At 37.0% G+C, this 17,742-nt stretch overlaps 1 protein-coding gene across 7 annotated transcripts in view; it reads right to left on the reverse strand.

Moving 5' to 3' along the window:
- LOC126213306 (zinc finger protein 99-like) overlaps positions 1 to 17,228 on the reverse strand; it is a 107,907-nt gene extending 90,679 nt beyond the window's left edge. For 6 of the 7 annotated variants that reach the window (XM_049940992.1, XM_049940993.1, XM_049940991.1 and 3 more), the window contains exons 1-2: positions 17,089 to 17,228; positions 15,037 to 15,118 (exon numbers count right to left, since the gene is read on the reverse strand). In XM_049940992.1, the coding sequence (XP_049796949.1) occupies positions 15,037 to 15,117 (81 nt within the window). In that variant the 5' untranslated portion in view covers position 15,118; positions 17,089 to 17,228. Of the gene's footprint in view, positions 1 to 15,036; positions 15,119 to 15,773; positions 15,989 to 17,088 lie in introns of those variants that run through there. The other variant, XM_049940988.1, reaches the window with a different exon arrangement.
- Positions 17,229 to 17,742: the final 514 nt, after the last annotated feature.

Here is a 17,742-nt window from a genome sequence, read left to right on the forward strand (position 1 = left end):
AATCTTTCTTTCCACGAACAATACGAGACTGGAATAGAAGGGAGAACCGATAGAGGTATTCAAGGTACCCTCCACCACACACTGTCAGGTGGCTTGTGGAGTATGGATGAAGATGTAGATATTCTTAAATGGCATGGATGAAGCAAGGAGGACAACATTAGTTGAACACTTCTAGTTATTTAAATTGTGAGTTTTTAGTTTTTGTTAGCTGGTGCTTGAAATGTCCATGTCTGCATTATTTCTGACATTTTTTCACAAATTGCTTCTCTGGGAACATATTCTTTAATGCTGTCCAGGCAGACACAGCAGAGATGTAGGTATGGAGATTCACAGCAGCATTCCAAGCCTGGGCATCAGATGGTGATTTGATGCATAGGATAAGCCTTGGAAATAATAGGGACATTTTTTTAACTATGTTACTAGTGTAAGGGGAATATCCCCAACAGAGTACAACTCGTGTAATATGCAAGTGAAATGGCACCAAATATGTCTTGCCTTCAATCAGCATGAGTACTATTAACCACATTTCTCAGTACACTCTTGATATGGTTTTACAAACTTTGTTGATATGTTCTTCCATGTTCAGAAAGATGGAAGTATGAATTCTTCAAGTTGACAAATTTATTTTCTATATTCCTAGAGAAACGTACCATGAGCCACTGAGTTTTAAGTTGATAAAGTGCCATTTTCCAGACAACTTACAAACTACTGGAACAGCCATTGCAATTTTACACAGCTTTGAGTCTATGAAAAACAGACACCTCTGCACAATTAAAAGTAACACTTAAGATAAATCTGTTATGTAATAATCCTTTCTGTGCTTATTCCAAGTGAAAGTAATAAGATTAACAGACAAAAGGGTATATCACCAACTATCTCTCTCTCCTTCTGGTTTCTCACTTTATGAGACCTATAGAAGCCATACATAAACAAACAATTTCCTGTATATAATCAAGGCAGTCCTTTTTAGAGTTCAATAGAATGTAGTGTGTGTAAGCTTAGTCCAGCTTGACTATGTAGAATTACTTAGCCAGGTAGTCCATATGTGCAGGTGTATCATCTGTTGGCAGATGGAGCAGGCGAATCACACAGAACAAAAAAATTAACAGAAGCTATGTAAATCATTGCACCTTTGCACAGCTAGATGGAAATCTGATAGTTGGTCAGCCTGTACGGCAGTTGAAGCATTCTTTCAGGAATGGCCACATCCTCGCCACAATAGCTGTCCACTCTTCAATTTGAGAGCAGACTATATGCCAGGAATACTTTTCCTAACTGACATTCACAAGTGATGTCACCCACTTGTGCCATTGGTGCTCCTAACAAGGGAACCTCCCCATCGCACCCTCCTCAGATTTAGTTATAAGTTGGCACAGTGGATAGGCCTCGAAAAACTGAACACAGATCAATCGAGGAAACACGAATAAATTGTGTAGAACTATGAAAAAAATAAGCAAAATAGGCAACATCAAGGAGTCTGTGAGCTTAGGAGCGCCGTGGTCCCGTGATTAGCATGAGCAGCTGCGGAACGAGAGGTCCTTGATTCAAGTCTTCCCTCGAGTGAAAAGTTTAATTTTTTATTTTCAGACAATTATCAAAGTTTAGTCACTCACACGTAATCAACTTCGCTCTCCAAAATTCCAGGACATGTTCAGATTTGCTTGGACATATGCAGGATTTGACGGTCTACACTCTGAAAAATTTGAAAACGTTAAAAATATATGTTTTGACAGACCACAGGGAAAACTGTGCGACTGTGAAACTGTTGCATTCATTTGTTGCAGTTTATGTGACAAACTCTTACGTTTTCATCACTTTTTTGTGAGTGATTATCACATCCACAAGAAAACATAACTTGGGCAAGGTTGAAGAATCTTTTTACCCATTCACCAAGTGTACAAGTTAGGTGGGTCGACAACATATTCCTGTCATGTGATGCACATGCCATCACCAGTGTCATATAGAATGTATCGGACGTGTTTTCCTGTGGAGGAATCTGTTGACTTATGATCTTGAGATAAAATGTTTTCGGTTCCCATTGGAGAGGCGCGTCCTTTTGTCTACTAATCGCACGGTTTTGCGGTGCGGTCACAAAACACAGACACTAAACTTATTACAGTGAACAGAGACGTCAATGAACGAACGGACAGATCATAACTTTGTGAAAATAAAGAAAGTAAACTTTTCACTCGAGGGAAGACTTGAACCAAGGACCTCTCGTTCCGCAGCTGCTCATGCTAACCACGGGACCACGGCGCTCCTGAGCTCACACACTCCTTTATGTTGCCTATTTTGTGCATGGACTACTCAGTTTGTATTTTTTGCTTATTTTTTTCATGGTTCCACGCAACTTCTTCCTGTTTTCTCGATTGACCTGTGTTTAGTTTTTCAAGGCCTATCCACTGTGCCAACTTATAACTAAATCTGAGGGGGGTGCGATGGGGAGGTTTCCTTGTAAGGAAACTTTTGAGACAAGTAATTAAAGAAAGTGACATAGTTACAAGGCGATAGGAAAATTTTTGAGCTAGGAAGAGATGAGCCTGCAGAAAAGTCACCAAAAGAAGATCTCTAACAGCTGTAGAAACTTGATGCAGCTGTTTTGCCTGCCTAATTCAACTAATTGTGTAACATGATTTTGAATACACCTCTAGGCCTATGCCTCAGTATTGTTGCAACTACATAAATGAGTATCGTTTCTGAATGCAGATCACAACTCTAAAGACGGCAACAGTACTGCCAGCTCTGAAGGACTTCCTATCGACAACTCCACTACACATAAACATCACTTATGACGAAATAAATCTTCATTAAAAGCTCAAGGAAATTTCCCATTCAATTTCAAGTAATGCAGGCCTAAAACTGAAAAAAATTACAATAATTCAAAGAAACTGAAACAAGAACCGAGATCTAGCATTAATCAGAGAGTGTAATTCGCCAGAAATTATTGGTGGCATTAGGGTAGCATTATTCTTGTTACTTGCACCAAATATGCATCTTGTGTGTTACAGATATATCAAATAGTATCTTGTTCATTTTGTGTCTTCACAGTAGAAAATTTAAAAGCTACCACAACTGCATTTCAGATATATTTAGGAAATTGCAACCGGTTATGTTCTGAATGAACATCTCGTGATACTGAGAATTTGCCAACAATCATTCACAACTGATTTTCACAAAGTGGCAGAACTGTACCAATAACATAAATCAAATAATTCAATCATCACACACTATGCCAAAGCACACATTCTGTAACATGATGAGCATAATGAAGAACTGATAAATTAACAAGGTCAGCCAGCAATATGGGCAAGGAACAAAACAATGTTCAACATCAGTGAGGTGTTTCATTGTCACTGTCATGTTCCAGACTGCCTTTTTCTAGTACAAATCACAATTAGATATTTTTTGTCATGATAATGAAACATTTTTTATCACTTTGTGACAGTTTGTTACAAAGGTTGTTGGTGAATTTTCAGTGTCACCTGAAAATGTTCATTTACAGAAATGGTGTAATGAACAAACATGAGACATGGCTGTGACAGTTTTAATTAACATTTAATGTATGGGTCACATAACATGATTCATTTTGAGAGAATATTAATTTTACCTAACTGCAGTTAACCTAGGACAGCAGTGTGAAGATATGTTGGCTTAGAGGCAATGCAACCATATAGCAATGAAAATTTTAACAGATTTTTATTGTTTGGTCTCAGCATTGCCACAATGTAAAACTTACACTTAAAAAATATGGGACCATAAAGCAAGATTCGTGCCTTTTCATATTAATTTGTATTGGACACAAACCTATAATTTTAACCATCTGGATATCTGGAACTGGATCTTCCTCTCATTCAGCTGTAGAACAGTTCAGGATGCAAGACAACTGTAGGAATACTATGAAAGTCACTTGAAACATGCTTTCAGCTAAGTATTCTGCTACATTAAATGAAAAGATAAACATAGTTTCCACACATCTTCAACAGAAACAAAAATTTCCAAAATGCAATGGCAATATACATGCAAAGTTCATTGTGATGAAATTTTTGTTTGACAATGGAAGTATGCATTATAATTACAAAACCATATTTCCTGTTTTCTGCAAGCCATCACAGATCACAACTGTTTATTAATTTTCATTCAGGCTGGTAGAAACAAAGCGATGATAGTTTTTTGGCTTCTGGCCTCTACATCTCAGTAGTGAAACATCTGCTTGGAGGCAACCTCAGATGATAGTTTGAGCACAACAATTTGCTCAAGAAGACAAAACTCTTAATTATCTTCATTCCTGATTCTGGAAACCTTCCTGTTGAAGTACTGAAAGGTAGAAAACACTATTTGAAGAAAAGCTTTAAGAAAAACTGAAATGCCATCAGAGTAGAAAAATGTCATAGGGCTTCCATTTTCAAGATGTGGAATAGAAGGAACACTAAGTACTACAGGAACACTACTGTGAACAGCACAAAGAGCTGCTTATTTGGCAAAATTTTGTAGGAAAACATAAGCCAGAATGTAGGCTGCAGTATTGGAAAGACCAGAGGGGTTTAGGCAGAACAGATCCTGTAGAATTCACCTGCATTTTACAATAGGTAACAAATTTATAGCAGCAGGGAAGGAGTTACATATTGCCTTTGCAAATTCAGCTAAACTTTATGACACAATTCCTAAAACAAAACAGTGGGAGACCCAGAAAGATACGGGTATGAATGGCCATCCAAGGGTACTACAGTAATGGACAGATAAGACAAAATTTAAAGAGTGTCAACATTGTAAGAATCTAATTATGTCACAAAAGAGTTGAGAAAGTTTCAGTACATTACCCATAACGTTCATTTTACATATAGAAGTGGGTCAAATAATCAAGTAAGTCAAACACAAGACGAACATAATCTAGAAATTCTGGTATGACGTTTACAACATGAAAATAATGAATGAGGACAACAGAGTAGCCAAACGACAGCCAAATATCTAGTAGTAAACAGTGAGACTAGATTTGAAACACACACTAATGATTGTACAGTTTTGAGACGTGAGAACAATATAAACATCAATGAGCACATATTGACAAATGTAGATTCGGGCATATAGAAGTAAAATACAAAATATAAAACAGTAGAAAAGTAGTAGGGTGTATGAATTCTTTTTGGTGGGACAAGTTTCCCCACAACAACAAAAGGGTGGGTAGGATAATGTTTGAATGTATCCTAAGCTGTGCGTCATAACTATTAATTTTAAATTCTAACTTCAAAAGAAGACTGATGCCAGGAAACTTACTTTTTACAATGGATGGCAGAATATCACGATAATGAAATAACAACTAGATTGAGGATGACGACATTCGTATGAACATATGTCAGAATATCAGATCAGTCGCCAAAGAGATTTTGAATGGAGACCACTTAGCATACAAACATGGCAGACCACGATCTTGGAAAAACTATATCAATGAAATAAAGGAGCACTGCAGTGTAGTCAAGCAGGCTGTCCTGAATGGAGGGTTAGTAGCAGATAAAAAAAAATAGCAAAATGACCTTTGTATTAATTTATGCTTAATAATAATAATAACAACAACAACAACAAAAACAACAACACACCAAACGAACATGTCATCACACAACACAACTCGTGGGTCAAAGCAGATGTGTGGGATCTGAGCCTTTTGTTGATCCCATCTGGTTACTACACAAAACATACATTAACCAGTAAGCAAGTTCTGATAGGTCTGGCAATGTAGGTGACTTTCAATGAATATACATCTAACCATATCTCGAAAGATCATAGAAAATATTCAGTCCCTCAACTAAGGTGGCACAAGATGCAGAAAAGATTTCACATGGCTTTTCAATAGTTTGAGATATAGTTGCAACATTAATCAATGTTCAAGTGAACAAACTTCCATCAACTTTAGAATTTTCAGTTAATTTCAAGACACAGTAGGTTATCGAATTTTAATATGCCTTATTTTTTATGTATATTTACTGGCAAATATTGAACCTACCAGTGCCACCCATCTGCACTGAAATGAAATCAAAGTGCACATGAACCTCAGACAAAAAATCCCTTTCGCATAAAATTAACTATAACTCTCTTTGTGTTGTTTCACCCAAACTTTTTTTTTTTTTTTTTACTTATCCAACTCTCAAAAAAGGTCAACTGACAACCTCATTTATACCTTGGGCTATGCTAAACATCAATCTATCACAACTACTACTGTGTTTAATAAACTTTCTAATAGTTACTTTCTTGCATTTTCCAAACAGAGCTGGTTTAGAATTACAGTGGTCATACTGCTTATCAAATTAATCCCACACTGATCACTTTTTTGCACACACTATGATGAAGCATTCTTATAGGGTCATTCCACATCAAAGGGATCAATGTGTCCCCACTCAACCATCCCAAAATCTAATAACATTTGGTGTGAAGATAGGTATATACCAAATCTTACTCGTCTTCACACCACATACAAAGGTGCAAATGTGCCAAGTTTGCTAGCTTTTTTAAAAGTTCTAGAAAACATTTGGGCATTTGCTTTAAGATACACAGAGAAAACTTTTTATGCCAAATCACACCAAGGCAAAAATTATGGATTAGCCACACCTAAATATAGATAAAAGCTTCTAAAGTGGCTAAAAAATTTTTTGCACTATTCTGAGAGCCAACATTTGACTGACAACTGCTACTTTTCATAAGAACCAATCACACCAAAACTTCAGAGGGTTATTTCTACATATGATGTTTCTATGTGGATCAAATTTAATGAACATTGGATGCCTAAATGAAAAGATATTCATCTGCAAAGTTGGCCAAAATTTTAGGGTTTTTTTTGGGGGGGGGGGGCGCAATATCTCAACTGTGTCTTGTTCAATCATCTTTTTCTTGCCACAGTAGAAAAGAGCATGCCTTAAGATTTCAAGTTACATTGTTTAATTTCTGGATCTTGCATATTGATGAATAAGAAACCTATCAAAATAAGGGAAAATAGATTATTGATAAATACAAAAAAGTAATACAATTTGGTTGAAACTTCCTGGCAGATTAAAACTGTGTGCCGGACCGAGATTCGAACTCTGGACCTTTGCCTTTCGCGGGCAAGTGCTCTACCATCTGCCAGGAAGTTTCATATCAGCACACTCTCCACTGCAGAGTGAAAATCTCATTCTAGAAACATCCCCCAGGCTGTGGCTAAGCCATGTCTCCACAATATCCATTCTTCCAGGAGTGCTAGTTCTGCAAGGTTCGCAGGAGAGCTTCTGTGAAGTTTGGAAGGTAGGAGACGAGGTACTGGTGGAATTAAAGCTGTGAGGACAGGGCGTGAGTCATGCTTGAGTAGCTCAGTCAGTAGAGTACTTGCCCGCGAAAGGCAAAGGTCCCGAGTACGAGTCTCAGTCCAGCACACAGTTTTAATCTGACAGGAAGTTTCATATCAGCGCACACTCCGCTGTAGAGTGAAAATTTCATTCTAAATACAATTCGGTTGTCAGTCAAAAAATGTCCAATTGTAGTGTCTTTTAAAATAGTATAAGATTTGTCAGTGGTTTAAGGAATGTAACTATGCTAATGAGAAGAGTTTTTATGTCATTTTACAGTGTAGAATAAAAAATATAATAAAACTTCAGAAAATGCTTGCAAGATTATAAAATGTAGATCATAATGGAACACTATGTTGCTTTAGAATGTTTTAACCCTACAATGCATGGCGATGCATACATGCATTGTCACTCAGTTTCCATCGGCATTATGAAGCAGCAATAGTTTTTTAAGGCTCCACCCTCACTGCAGTGCTGGAATCACCACTTTCAATTGTTGCTTTCAATATAGCCAGTTTTCATAATGTCAGTCTTCTGTGCAGTGTAACCTTTGGTGTTGACATTGTAAAATCTTAGTGTTGAGTACTGAGTGTTTGAATAATCAATAATTATTGTTGTAGTTGAAGGTAAGCACTAAAACAATATGTTTTTATACGCTGATTTGTATATTTTATTTACAAACAATTCAGAATCTACTATGCTTAAAACCGGGATATTCATGAGCTTTCAAAATTGCTTGTTATGGGTTAGTAAACTATTGTATAAATGAACCAAGGGACCCTTGCACCCTGCTACTTCACTTCAGTGAATCAGACAGAGTCGATTGCCATAAACCATTACTTTTCTGTTATGGAAAAAGTCAACTACCATCAGTTAAGAAAATGTTATCAGTGGACAAGGAGCTTCTATGACATAGGTCTGGGCTTGATTTCACAGAAGGTGCCAATTTGGCCATACCATAATTCCTTGTTGATGACAAAATTTCAATTCCTGCAGAAGACTTGCTGCAACCCATTTGGGTAAAAAAAAAATGGTTGGAAAATTGTACAAAATGTAGACATGAAGTAGCCCAGCCCACCACGATAAGCAAGAATCACCATCCACCGAAGACAAGGATGTTGTTGATGCTTACTTTACAGCTAATACTTCATTACCATCAATTGGAGAGTCACCATTAAAGCTTCAACAGATTAGCAAAATCGATTCAATGGGATACATAAAGCACAAAGTTCTGTAAGCCCAGGGCAGCATTACTAAGGTAATTGCCACAGCTGCTGGTGTGAGCGAAGTAGATGTTGCTCAAATGCAAACAGAAGAGCGTCAAAAATGTCCAGACATGGATATCTTAATTGAAGAACTTAAGACTAAGCTTCAGACTTAAGGCAATTGCAGTGAAGTTCAAGTTTTGACCCTGGCCCCAAATAGCTCTACTATTGAAAAAGTCTCAATTTGCTGTTTCAACTAAAATGGTGAAGAAGCCTAGAAAACTAAAGATGGAAGATGGGATTTTGGCAACACCTGCAAACCAAGAAGGGAAAAGCTCAGTGTTTAAGTAAAACAAAATGTCCTCACCTTTCTAAAGAAGAGTTTTCTTGTTTATGTCCATGCAAAAAGGACTGTGTTGAAGTAAGAATAAATGGGGAAAAGATTCACAAGCAGAAATGCTTGCCCCTTTGTAAGCAATATGGAAATCAACTGAGATTCTCTAAATTTTGTGGGCTCAGGGTGAAATTGTGTACTGCAGTAGGTGCTTCTGAGTCACATTTGGTATGTGTATGTCCAATTCATCAAAATGTCAAATTAATGTTGGCTTCAGCAACATCCATCCTAGATAACTACAAGAATTTGATGAAAAAACTGTATGCAGTTTGGAAGGAAAAGACTGTATGCTGCAACAATGTGAAGAATGTCCAAGAAAAATGCAACTAGAGGCTTTTCTTGAAGATGCTTTTAAAGATGATGACTTAAGAAACAATGGAATACAAGCAATGGTACATACTGACAGAGACTCAGACACATGTCAGAACTGTTGACAACTTCATGGAGACAATGATTTTGAAAATTACCGGTTTAAGACACCATGGCTTGTGTCAAAACACCAAAGTTTATGCCTTAAGCATCTAAAAAGAAATCTTGCAGAAAATTAATAAATTATATTGATGGAGTTTGCTGAGCATTATTTATTTGTTGTTCAAGATGCTGTGCATGGATTTCATTGGGAGAATAGTCAGGCTGCATTACATCCATTTGTTGTCTATTTTGGTGGCAACGAGTGTTAGCATTTGTATGTTCAGAAACTGTCTCCATCACAATACCATTGCTGTTCATGCCTTTCACATAAAGTTAACAGCATATTTAAAGACAGATTGAAAATGTTAAGAACATTTATTACTTTAGTGATGGTTCAGCTGCTCAGTACAAGAATTTCAAATATTTCATCAATTTATGTATGCATGAAAAGGATTTTGGCATCACAGCCGAATGGAATTTTTAAGGAACAAGCCACGGTAATTTGCCTTGTGATGGCATTGGCGGAACAGTAAAAATATTAGCAGCCCGTGCTAGTCTGCACAGCCCCTTAGGTAATCAGATATTGACTCCATACAATTTGTTCAAAATCTGTGAGGATAGTATTCCAGGCATAATTTTTTTTATGTACCAAAAGAAGAGATTGAAAAAAAATCAGCCCGATCAAGAAACAAGGTTGCCATGGGACATACAATATCTGGAACAAGAGAAATTTGTCAATTTAAGCAAATTAATTGTAATCAGCTCAGAGCAAGCAGTGTTTCCAGTGATGCTACAGCATTGAAGTTCATGCCTTTGAGCAGATTGCAAGTTTACAACCAGGACAATATATTGCATGTATGTTTTTTTTTTTTGGAAGCATGTGTGAAGTTTCAGATGAACAAGATGTCCCCATCAGCTTCATGTACCTACACGGTTTCGCTCGTTCCCTCCACTAGCCAACTGCTAAAGATACCTACTGGATTTCTGAGCAACATATTTTCATGATTTTAGAAGCATCATCATCATCATCATCATCATCATCATCATCATCATCATCATCATCATCATCAAGACAATATAGTTATGCACAATCTGTCCTTGACAAAATTCAGAACTGTTTAACCAAAAATGGAATTGACTTTAGTATTTTTATTTTGCAAATTTGCTGCATTGTATAATATATTTATTTTATGGTATGTGTTAAATTAATGTTTGAAACTGATTTATGTACTGCAGCAAAAAAATTAATTATGGGACTTCATGAGCAAAATATTTCATTTTTCCATCTTCTCACAGTGCTAAAATAATGACTTTTGAAACATATTCTTACTCATCAATATGCAAGATCCAGAAATTAAACAATATAACTTTGAAAGCTTAAAGCATGCTCTTTCCAGCTGTGGTAAGAAAAAAAGGATTGTAGAAGACACACTTAAGATATTTCGCCCCACCCCCTCCCAAAAAAAAAACAAGATTTCCACGTATGAAATTTTGGGAAATTTTGCAGATGCATATCTTTTCAAGGTAAATGATAACAGCCAAATAGTTGCAGGATAAAGATTTACTGAACTCCTTGACCACAGTTTCAGTATATCTAAATATACCTTCACCAGAATCAAAAATATACTAAAATCACATCCTGCAGTGGAGATACATAAAACAATTGTGCCAAAGGCGTCGTCAGTAGTTAAAATACCACCTCCATCTGTACAGCATAATGTGATTTTATACTGCAACTGTTAGGCTGTTATTTACTGTGAAGATTTTCAAACACTTGTTGCTTGAGCCATCTTTAAAATTTTGGTATATCTTTTCATTTAGGCATCCGGTGTTAGTTAAATTTAATTCACAATGAGACATCATGGATAGGAACAAGACTCTGAAGTTTTGGCATGATTGGCTCATATTAAAAGTGGCAGTGGTCGGTCAAACCTTGGCTCTCAGAATAGTGCGACAAATTTTTCAGCCACTTTAGAGGCTTGTATCTACATTTAGGTATGGCTAAATTCCTAATTTTTGTCATGGTATGATTCAGCATAGAAAGGTGTCTATGTATATTAAAGCAAATGACCAAATGTTTTCTACAACTTCTAAACAAGCCAAGCAAACTTGGCACATTTGCACCTTTGTATGTGATGTGAAGATGAGTATCCTCTCTTCAAAAGCCCCTAAAAATTCAACCACTGGACTGAAATTTGGTATACAACCATCCAAGACCATATACAACCTACACAACAAATTGTATTAGATATGGTGATGGTCGAGTGGGGACCCCTGGTCCCGTTGATGTGGAATGATCCTATACATATTCAAATGTGTATGCTTGCCATCACAATACTTCTGTAACTGGTCCCAAGAGCTGCCAAGGCAAACAGATTGGACAAGTGTAAATGGCTCACAAGTGCTTTGAGAGGTTGGGTTGGTTCACTTAGTTCTGGTGGCCAGCTGTAGAACACTACAGGCACTCTGAGTTGCATTGGGTCACATTTCAAGCCACGTGTAATTAACTGTTAATTACAATATCCTAATGGCAGTTGTCTACAACTGGACTTTATTGTTTTTAGTCTTAGTGTGGCCTTTTTTACATGTTCAAAGACAACTGTCAATGTAAAGATAACTATCACACTCTCTGACTACAGTTCACAGTACACATTTCTTCCACTTAATTCCCAAATACACCTACACACGTTATAAAAATGGCTGTACACACATGTATGCCACCTACTGAACCACTGGACTGACTTCAACTAAACTTTGTACATATGCCCCTTATTGACAGGCAATAATTAATGTGGGGATGAAAACCACCTACCATTCATAATTCAGATGTGATGTCAAACAGATTCATGGGAAAAAATGACACACTATGCATGAAGTTGTAATAAATTTATTCCTTACTGTGGCACTCTTACAGCTGAGTCAACTTAAGTAAATGCCTGACACCTGACAGCACTATTGACAGCTTTCAACTGCAAAACAAAAACAGCTGTAGCAGTAAGGAATAAACTTTTTAAAACTTCATGCATGATGTGGCATTGTTTTCATGCATCTAATTGATGTCATATCTTCTGAACTACAACAGGTAGGTGGTTCTTACCTCCACAGTGATCATTGCCCGATAGAGGTATGTGTGCCCAGTTTGGTTGAAGTCTGTCCAGTGGATTAGGAAGAGATGTGGAACATGAAATTTGATATTAACCCTCGAGCGGGCGCAACATTTTTTATAACATGAGCAGGCTTGCGGTGCAGTTTGTACACATGAAAAGGTTTCCTTATGTTACCAAGGTAAGGCACGTATGATCAAAATCACAGTTTAATCTTACTTCATTTGAACAAGGAGAAAATAAACTATTGTTTAATAAAACAATAACGAAATAAATTTTCACTATAACTCTCTGTTGCCAAGGACAGGTGTTAAAGAGGCTTTAATGACACATTCAAAGCATTAAGCAGTGCAGTTGCATCAGATCTCAGTCAGCTGCTTATTCGATCACTAATTCTCTCTTAGACAACTGGCTCTATGTGGGATTATGTTGCTAGTTCGTAATTGGGGTCATTTTTTTGAACTGATCATAAATTTTTTTCTTGCCTAGCTCGCTTTGTATTTTATATTACTGCTGTTCACTTCGACGTACAACAACAAAATTTATCGTTGTGTTACCTGAAGCAATACTGAAGGAATAGGTATAGGTATAGGTTTGCAGTTGTGAAACAAAAATGGAACCACATAAAATCATTTTATTTTTGGTTGGCGCACTTTATAAACAGGCACGACCACTCGAGGGTTAATAACCCATCCCAATTCAAAAACAACAGAAAAGTGCATAGCTACAACACTAGTAGAAAGGATGATCTTCACTATTCTGGGTTAAATCTGACTTTGGCACAGAAAGGGGTCAATTATACCGCCACAAAAATCTTTGGTCGTTTGCCAAATAGCATTACAAGTCTGACAGATAGCCAACCAACATTTAAAAACTATTTACAATAATTTCTACTCAATAGATGATTTTTTACATATGTAGTAGTAACTATAAAAGAATTAATTATTTTGTGTATAGAAAACTCTTGTTAAAGTGATACATTCCACATCATTACAAAATGTCGTATTCATGATCGCTGGAACAAGTATTAGTGTTGTGATTCTTGAGTTTCTCCCGGCGTATTTGATAATCAAAATATCCACGGGTGTACTGCCGGTCTACAGTGTCCAACGGGCACAATATTTCGGCGATCATACATGTCGCCATCATCAGGTGAACTGACGGACTGAGCTCCTGGGAACGTGTATTAGTGTAAATATGTACACATACATCCAACTATAGAGTTACCTATACATTTACATTTGTACATTATGCAAATTTCTTTGTATGAATGTTTCATTATTTCATGAATACATGGAATGAAAATTTTTGGTACTTCACTAAAAACAGTTTTTGTTTTTAATAGACATTGGCAAAATGAATACCTGGGTGATTGCAAAACAATTTAGAAGAGATATCCGTATGGTGTGAAAATTGGCAATTGACACTAAGCAATGAAAAGTGTGAGGTCATTCACACGAGTGCTAAACGGAATCCATTGAACTTGGTTACATGATAAATCAATCAAATCTCAAGGCTGTAAATTCAGCTACATACTTAGAACTTACAAATGCAAACAAATTAGAAAGAACAAATAAAAAAAATGTTGTGAGAAAGGTGAACCAAAGACTGTTTTATTGGGAGGATATTTAGAAGATACAAGAGTTCTACTAAGTAGACTGTCTATACCACACTTGTCCATTGTCTTTTGGAGTACTCCTGTGTTGCGTGGGATCTGTACCAGACAGGATTAACAGAGTACACTGAGAATGTTCAGGGAAGGGCAGGACATTTTATATTATCAAGAAATAGGAAAGAGAGCATCATAGGCACAATGCAGGTGTGGACACAAGTAAAACCAAGGCATTTCTCATTGCAGTGGGGTCTTCCCACAAAATTTCAGTCACCAACTTTCTCCTCTGAATGGGAAAATATTTTGATGAGCTGACCTACTTAGAGACAAATGATCATAATAATAAAACAAAGGAAATCAGAGCATGCACAGAAAGATATAGGTGTTCATTTTTTCTCCTTGCTGTTTGAGCATGGAATAATAGAAACATTGTGAAGATAGTTCAATTAACCTCCTGCCAGGCACTTAAGTGTGATATGCAAAGTATGAAGGATGAGGTAGATGAATGCCAGGTTTCTAAGAAACTATTTAAAACCATCAATAAATGACTCACAGCTTCTCCCCATACTGTGAAATAATGTAATAATGCGCGACGAGCACATGTATTTTGAATTTTACTGACACTAACATCCACTAATTTTCACACATATTCTTATACTGCGCATTTAAGAAGACACTCAGATGAGCACAACAGATGAGAATAAACCAACGTTGAGGCAAACACACAATCAACACAGTTGGGTGGCCTGCTCAGAACTTCTACACATTTACTGAACATTGAATTCAAACATCATGCTCCATCCTAAGTGACATTTAACACAAACCACATTTTAATACTTTGAAATGTCTTATTTAACAAACAGCTTACTGTGTTCTGTTATCATTTGATTAGAATGAGTTACTCATGTTTCCAGCAATGTGATATGAATTATATTTATTCACACATCTTATTCCATGCAGAAATTAATGAAACAATGGTAAGAACTACAAGGAAGCCACTTACCATGGAGCCTGGCAAATTGGGCATGTCATCTATCCTCTCTTCCTTTATCCAGATAGTGGTCTCCATATCCATGGCTGCCATTCTGCACGTCAAACACAAGCAATCAGACAGAAACAGACCCACCTACTTGTCATTGTTAGTATGAGGCACAGTTCAAGGGCAGTATTTCTAGTCCCCTACCAGCTGCCGCAAATGGGCTACTATACAGGAGAAGTGAAACTAGCTGAGGATCAAAGTGTCCTACAACATGATGTTATTTACAATACTCAGGTTATGAGAAATAAGGAGACAATCTCAAAATGAGATGTAATGCAAACAAACAATTATTGGTTGCTGCTGCTCCTTTGTAGCACTGGCTTATGGAACACTATCCAAAATTGATAACAGTGGTAAACTTCCCACATTAACTTCAGCACTATGATCAAGGCAAATGAAACATTGAAGTGAGTTTACTAAATAGAACCATTTACTATAATTGCCCTCAAGTCTACATATGAAGGAATGTTTAAAACAGTTTGTGGTCCTCTACTAGATCAGTGCTTGTGGATGTATACTAAATCCCAAGTATACTAACAGAAGGCACAAACAGAATAGACTTTGTACTGACCTTAATCATATGTGCTGCACTCTAAATCCTTAACCTCTAATCCCACATTTCGTTCAGTATTTTGGTCACTGCATTATTTACTTCTAGGTCGACAGAACAAAATAAAAATACAGCCCTACAGATTACTCACCATCCGGTGAACCATATTTGTATCATAATTTAATATGTATATTTCACACTGCTGTTACAGCTTTTCTTCATCCCCATTCATGGTAGTACAGTTACCCTGTTTAGAACAACTGCCATGCTGGAATTTTTATACACTCACTAAAGAGAGAGAGACACTGTCTACGAACTGCACTGTAAAAGTCTTAATTCTGATCATCATCATCATCATCATCATCATCATCATCATGATCTAACAGAGGTTTCTTTTGTCTGACAAAACATATTTCCTGTAAAGACTTGCTCCTAACTGTACTCAATTGTTTGTGTGAAACGCCGCGAAAATTAGACTTGCTAAGTAACTAGTCTTTGTCATTTATATCTAGTATATTTTACATTTTTCCAGAAAGCTGTTCCACTACTCTTATGCAAAACTAGATTAAAACGTACACATTAGAACAAGCTGTTCTTAACTCACGATCTGCTAAACTATAGAGCAGAACGGCACTGTTTATGAAAACCCGGAGGACATAGAACAGAATGAATACATTCTAGAGCATTTTCTTTCGTCCCTGGATAACGGAGCCTTGAACTGTTACTGATGTAACTATGGGCAATGTTATCTTACGTATTGACATTACGACTCAACGTTCATGCTAGTCTGTAGAAGAATAGATTAGATCAGTGCAAACTCTCTTCTCTTTGGTTGTTGCTCCACGAACGCTATTGTGTAACATATGGTATGCAAGACATAATTACACTGAACCAGTGCACGTGGGAACTTCACAGTCCGTTTTTGTCACTAGAAAACATTTAACACTGACTTTTACTTTTAACGGAGCTCACACCGTAGATAAACTGTTCCAGACAACACGGCACAATCTCAACGTCTTTTATGAAATCACGGGGAATACATCTAGCAATTTCACCGGACTGGGCGAAAATAGCACACGCTTGAGAAGACGCTACACATAGACGTCGCCATTGTATTTATCACAATAGATTTACGGTATACGTACATAAGGTGCACTAAAATACTTGTTTAAAAACTATTTGCTTCCCTTTCGCAATTCGAAGACTCATAAGCACACTGAAAATAAGTAATTTGGTTATAACACACATAACCTGAAAAAATTCTTTGCGAAATTAACACAGTGTCCCAAACTATAACCATAGGGAATGCTATCACAGTCAAAAACAGGAGAAAATCAAGTTCAAATGTGCCCAGTAAATAACAATAACATCGTATTACGAAGTTACCACAATAGCATCATCTCAAGATACTAAACTGCTTCACTCGTTCGAATCAACTGTAATAACAACAAAAATGAGGTACTAACTTCGTTCCAAAATAAATATTCGTCTTCGTTCAGTCTCTAGTTGACTATTGCCTGGAGAATGTAGTACACTAACTTCCTCAGTTACACAGTGTTCCAACTGCTTGACTTTTACCCCAATCAATAATGGACTAACTGCAGAGTCAGTGCCTTCCTGAACTCAAGAACGTAACTCAAACTCAGCTTTGATGGCGCTACGCTTAGAGCCGGCGGTGAGGTGACAGATTCGTACGCAAACTCGTGTGATTGTATTTTCTAATACGAAGTCAACCAATGTCTTAAAATACTTTAAATCATTTACATTGGAACTAATAACTTGAACATACTATGACAGACAGTACACCGGGCTCTCTTTGTCATTCTGGGCCCTATTCACATGGGGATACTCAAATCAGGTCTCCACCTGACAGCCAAGAGACTTGGAGATTGGACGACTCGAGTAGCCGATCACATTCACACAGGCACGAGACAGGTCTCCCATACTGCCAAGTCACTTGCAATGTGAATAGAAAATTAAATCAGTTTCGTTGGCTGTGGGGTAAGGACGTATGTAGCGCGCTATTTTGTGCGCCGTGGCCCCACAGTACAATGTCCAGTGACTATTACTGATGATGATGATATAATATAGTATTATTATTACTGCCAGTACAGAAGGAG

This window comes from Schistocerca nitens, chromosome 11, assembly GCF_023898315.1.
Source record: "Schistocerca nitens isolate TAMUIC-IGC-003100 chromosome 11, iqSchNite1.1, whole genome shotgun sequence".
NCBI classification, from domain to species: Eukaryota; Metazoa; Arthropoda; class Insecta; order Orthoptera; family Acrididae; genus Schistocerca; species Schistocerca nitens.